We start from the raw sequence: 6003 nt of genomic DNA, 5'->3' as shown, positions 1-6003 counted from the left end.
TGTTCTGGAACAGTGTTGTAAATACAACTTAACCACTGATTTCTAGTCGTGTCCATTTTTGGAAGGCCAAACAAAGTAGTTTTCATTTCTTCTTTCTTTGCGTGAACATTTGGGCGGCGTTATGCAAATCTTCCCACATAGTGATGTAGATATGTGGGGGCGTGTTAGAACGAGCCGTTTTAGGTAGGCGTGGCTGACTCTTAACTTTTATAAAGAATATCTCTTTGGATTTGAGACTTTAGTCTTTGCAACTTTACAGATCTTCTTTATGCACCAAGAGCTTGTAACACTTCAAAGAGAAAGGAAAAATTTAAATCGCATCATATGACCCCTTTAAGAGAAGTGACTGAAATGCTTTAACATTTATAAAACTTAAGTTTATGTTTAGTCTGTAGATTTTGTTTAAAGTTCACATTTTAATGCTGTCAGGTGTACACACAAGTGTCTTGGATTGCTATTAACTCAATAAATTACTGGCAGCTCATAAGCTGTTTATTAAAAATGCAGGAGAGATGAACATTAAGATGATCTCAGCAGTGGATATAATAAATGGGTGACTGTTATTGAACACTTCAGTTCTGAATGATGATATTGATGCCGGCAGGTCTGCTTGAATTAATTCCTGCATGTTTCAGAGCATAATGTACATTAGTCAGGGTAGACGCCATGATTTATCATACACAAATGAACAAGATGGTTTGTACTGGTGTATACCTTGGTGTAGATCAGTGGTTCTCAGCAAACTTACAGGGGTTTCTCAGTAAGTTTTAAAATGATTTAAATATAGTTATATTAACCATATTCATAATTATAAATAATAAAGATGTAAAACATTAAAATTACTTTTTTTTTTTTTTTGAGTTTTCATTTTCTTACAACAAGTACCAGAGGTGCATATCAGCTAAGATTGAAGGCCTTCAAATATAGTCTTGGGTAAAGACAAGGTGGCAAAGAGTGGGTCAAAGAGTTTGAGTACCACTGGTGTAGATAATTCAGCCACCTCCAGTACACTGAAAATACGTCTTTGCAAAATATTTCCGTAGGACAAAAATTCAGGAGTTTTCATTCAAATAAAATTAAATGTAGCGTCTTCCCAGATTAAAGTATTTTTAATGATTTAGACTAACAACCTGTTGAGAGTTCTCACTGGTCTGTGAAAACACATGGGAATTTATTTATTTTCTTTAAGTTGAAATCAGCTGAAAATTTAAACAGTTGAACAGTTGGTATGTTAAGTGAAAGATGTTACAATAGATGTTACAATAGTGTTGATAAGGTATTCCTGCTAGCGAGGGCCCAGTTACTCATCCGCACTGCCCTCTTTTGATCGCCAGTGATGAGATGGGTAGAAATGTTTTCAGGGACATTTATTTCAAAAGAAGTGCTGTTTTCCATGATATTTCTACTTAAATAATTTGGTTGCTTGTTTGTGCGTGTGTGTGTGTGTGTAGGTATGATTCAGAGAAAGATAACTTTATCGATCTGATGGAGCTGAAGCTGATGATGGAGAAACTTGGTGCACCTCAGACTCACCTGGGCCTGAAGAACATGATCAAAGAAGTAGATGAGGACTTGGATGGCAAACTCAGCTTTAGAGAGGTAAATGCTTCAGTATGTCGAAATAATTTGTTTGCAGATTTGGCTGTATTTCACAGCAATGAAGTACATAATGAAGAGCTGCACACTTTACAGGAAACTACTTATATTCCCCCATTAATCACCTCAATTCCTTCCTTCCTCTTTCTTTCTCTAGTTTCTCCTTATCTTCAAAAAAGCAGCAGCAGGAGAGCTGGCGGAGGACAGCGGGCTTCATGTCTTGGCACGTTTGTCAGAGATTGACGTGTCTACTGAGGGAGTGAAGGGAGCCAAATCATTCTTTGAGGCAAAAGTAAAGAATCGTGACATTTAATACTATTTTCCACCCCTAAGTGAAATACATTTTTAACCATCAGCAGATTCATTCATAATTTTAAACCCCTTTTTAGTCTATGACAGCTCTGTGTTTCAATAACGACTGTAATTTCCTGCCTAGATAGGTTGCATTGAATGCCACTGATAAGGAAATTCAATTTAGAATTACCTCAAAATGTATATTTTTCTCTGACAGGTGCAGGCCATTAATGAATCAAACCGGTTTGAGGCGGAAATCCGTCAGGAGCAGGAAGAGAAGAAGCGTGAGGCGGAGGAGAGGAAGACAAGACAAGCTGCTTTCAAAGAGCTAAAATCAGCCTTCAAATAGCCTCATCCACCTCGACAGCCTCGATTTACTCATCCACTTTTGTCCGTCTGTCTGTCATCCGAGTCCCCTGCAGTCAGAGATACTATGCAAGGCTGTGAAATGCTCCGAGATCCATGCAGATTCATCTTCCTGAGAGAGGGACACCTATGTAGTTCGTGCTCATTAGCGGATGTCGGTGTTGAAATCGTCTGTTTTATCGTGGCCTGTTTCTCTCACTCTCACTTTTACTCTAAGGCTTATTTTAAATGTGAAGCCAGACACTGATCTCAATACACTGGATTGGATTTGTTCCGTTTCAGTCGCATGTGTATATATTTACTGTAGTTCATTCTCCCCATCGTTGCGTCAGCTTCGTTTTAACTGGAACGGCATTTTGTCTTGTTCTCGTCGATGTGTCAGTAGATTAAAATCTAACGGTTTAAAGGGTTTTTTTTTTTTTTTTTTAATAATCAACTAGTACGCTCAGTATGCCACATCCAGTCCATTGTATTCATATCAGTGGCAATTGCACTAGTGCAAAACATCATTTCCTGTTTAACCAGGAAATGCTTTTCACTGTACCGTGACTAACAAAACATTCATTGCTGACCATTTGAACATGACAGGACAAACATTAGTATACACCAGACCTCTGCTCTCGTTCACAGATACATTAAATAGTAAGAGCATAAAATAGCCTATATTTTTACTGAGCAGAGAGAGAGATGGAGAAGGGGTTTTGTAATAGTGTTTGCTGAGTGTTTATCAATATTCTCTTGCATGGCCACTGTGTCGTTTTTCCTACATGGTTCCCTTTAGTCTTTAAGGTGTTAAATGTGGCACATACGAGCTTACAATTAGTCTTTAGAATCAAAATGATGATGTGAAATGGCTGTACAGTCATTACAACTCTATTTCTTCAGCTTGTGTGGTTCATGTCGATGGAGGTGTTGTCAGGACAAGGTCATCTGACCGTTTGACCTCTGAACCCCTGTCTTTTGTGCTTCCATGTGTGCTGAACAAGTAACTGTGACATGCTTATGGGGTTGCTCAGATACCACAGATGGCATGAAATCCACCTCCTCAGCTTTTATATAAAGCGATAGTTCCCCCAAAAATCATTTACTCACCCTTGTGTCTTTCCAAACCTGTATAGCTTTCTTCTTCTTTGGTGTTTCACAGAAGAGAGAAGTTCATACAGGTTTGGAACAACATGTGGGTGAGTAAATTATTTGGGGTGAACTTTCCCTTAAAGAGTTAACCAACTAAATCAGTGTCTGGATTGCATAATATTAATCAAATTATTACAAGCCTTTGCACAGCAGCCCATGCTCAGTGAGATGAGGTGAAAGCAAATGTTTCATGCGTAGAATAAAGACATAATTTGCTTATGAAATATGCATGGCTTTTCTGTAGAGCCAGTGCATGTATTCCAACATCGAAATGTCAAATGTGTCTGAATAGGATCTAACACTTAAGTATTTAGTTTAAAAAATAGAATAGGCTTCAAAGTTTACTCTTAAATCTTCTGAAAAATGAGGGAACATTTATAATGAAATCATCCAAAAGCGTAATGAATACGCTTTATTGTCATGTGACATGCAGTACACTGTGGCAAAGGTAACTGAGATGCAATGAATAAAGACAAATCTATATTTTTGTGTGATGAAAATTAAACATAATTTTAGTTTTGTATGGAAAGGGGTCTTGTGAAAAGAAACTCTTATTTTCTCAATATGAATTTTGTTGCCTACAATCTTGTCTCCATTCGGCTCTCTGTGTATCCGATATACCTTAGGTTTTTCCATTACAATCTTATCAGTAAAGGCAAAATACCTTTAGTCTTTTCTATAATGGAGACAATACTGTTGGCAATTGCTATGCTTCATGTTGTTCCTTGTTTTTGTGTTCCGAGTCACTGGTAAATGTTCTTGTTTGCTCACTAGTTCAGGTGTATAATTATTTGTCTCCCAATCTTTCCAGCCATCCACATCGTCTTTTTTCTTTTATCTACTGTTCAATTTAAAGGTATTTTAAATATTGGCTGTTAAGGGGTGAATGTAGTAGTGTTAATGTTATTGATTGGTGAATGAGGAGTCGACTGATGACACCAATCAAACAACTGTTGCGTTCTGTTAGAAGCCATAAACCATTCTGTCATTCCTTTTGAGAGAATTTAGCTGTTCTGTTGTTGTCGTGCCAAATGATTTCACACTTCTGTACTGTTAAGCTTATTTTAGTGCAACATTCCACTGTAAAATTCCCTGAAGGATACTTCTGATCAACAGCCAGATTTAAATTAATATGAGAACAGCTAATTAGAATTTAGACTGAACATCACTGATCCATAATGTTAAAACTTTTAAAAAAAGTAATAACTCATTATTAATCGGTAAAAAACCATTTTACAGTTTTGGTTTTATTATTAATGTTTGCACATCTGAATAATTACATTAGAGCTTTGGCGGTATTAACTTCTGTGGATTTCTGTGAAAAAAAAAAACTGCTTCTTCCAAGGCAGATAACACAAAAAGCACAACATTGAACTTTTCTGTGAAAGGTGATGCCAGGAGGACGGAAAATGGCCGTGTAGTTCAACAATTTAATCTTATGGCATGTTTTATTGTTTCATTCATCATTCCAGTGATTTGACAACGGTTGAGAGGGCTTTGAATCATCCTATCTGTACCTTACTGTCGCTGTCTATGTCAGTTGAAACTCGTGGTTATGGTATCATACTCTTGTAGGCTTATGATATGTGGCTTCTATAATATGCACATTTATTTTTGATTTTCTTACTAAAATGTATAATTATTCTTGTGACAATAAAAATACTTTTAATTTGGAAACATTTTGTTTATTTGTGATTTATATGGTTATGTGTGTCATACTCAAACATATAACATGAAAAAGATTTAGATTTAGGAAATAAGCAATTCAATATATATTAGAATATATAAATATACAGTGGAGATCAAAATTAGAGAACAATCTATAAATACTTGATTTTTTTCTGAAGTATTGTTAATCTTCATCGCTCAAAATTTGAATGAATATTAGCTGCGAGTATACCACTGTTATACTAACAACAAGTTTGACAAAATAACCAAGGCATTTCAACAAAAACCTTTGTTTTGTGGAAAACAGTGATTAAAATTAGAGAACAATAACCAGTGTAGCACAAAAGAAGATAACTAATATTTTGGAGGGTTACAGCTGTTAGAAATTATTAGGAAGTGTAGAGGCCCTTGCTTTGAATGACTTCAGCACATCTGCGGTCACTGGATATCACTAGTTTCTCACACTGTGTTGGTGTGATCTTGGTCCATTCTTCTTCCAGTCTCTTCCATAGCTCGGTAACTGTAGTGGGTTTCTTAGCCATAACTTGGTCGAAGATTTTCAGTTGGGTTTAGATCAGGACTCTGGGCCCGCCATTTCATTATTTCAATGTTCTTAGCTTCAAGGAACAGCTTTACCCATTTTGCAGTGTGAAGGGGTCATTGTCTTGCATGAAAACTGCAGGCTGATTGGGAGATGCTGCAGGGAAGGAACTGCATGTTGCTGAAGGAGGTTCTGATAAACATTTGCATTCAACTGCCATGTATCTGTATAAGAGGCCCGACTCCTGCTGCAGAAAACATCCTCCAAACCATGACACTTCCTCCTCCAGCTTTCACTGACTTCTTTACACACTCGGGGTTCAGTCTTTCCCCAGTTTGAAGAAAATGTTTTCCATCGGTCCCAAATAAATTAAACTTGCTCTCATCACTAAAGTGAACTTTGGA

The 6003-nt window shown here is 36.8% G+C and overlaps 1 protein-coding gene across 1 annotated transcript in view; it reads left to right on the top strand.

The window, feature by feature from the left end:
- The window catches only part of efhd2 (EF-hand domain family, member D2), a 17529-nt gene extending 14145 nt beyond the window's left edge, over positions 1–3384 (top strand). Inside the window, exons 3-5 of the mRNA XM_016475853.1 lie at positions 1452–1599; positions 1754–1888; positions 2108–3384. Coding sequence (XP_016331339.1) covers positions 1452–1599; positions 1754–1888; positions 2108–2239 — 415 coding nt within the window. The 3' untranslated portion in view covers positions 2240–3384. The remainder of the gene's footprint in view (positions 1–1451; positions 1600–1753; positions 1889–2107) is intronic.
- Positions 3385–6003: the final 2619 nt, after the last annotated feature.

This window comes from Sinocyclocheilus anshuiensis, unplaced genomic scaffold (genome assembly GCF_001515605.1).
Source record: "Sinocyclocheilus anshuiensis isolate Anshui unplaced genomic scaffold, SAMN03320099.WGS_v1.1 scaffold13, whole genome shotgun sequence".
Classification (NCBI taxonomy): Eukaryota; Metazoa; Chordata; class Actinopteri; order Cypriniformes; family Cyprinidae; genus Sinocyclocheilus; species Sinocyclocheilus anshuiensis.
The sequence above is the reverse complement of the archived record's forward strand: the minus strand, read 5'-3'. Positions and strand labels throughout refer to the sequence as shown.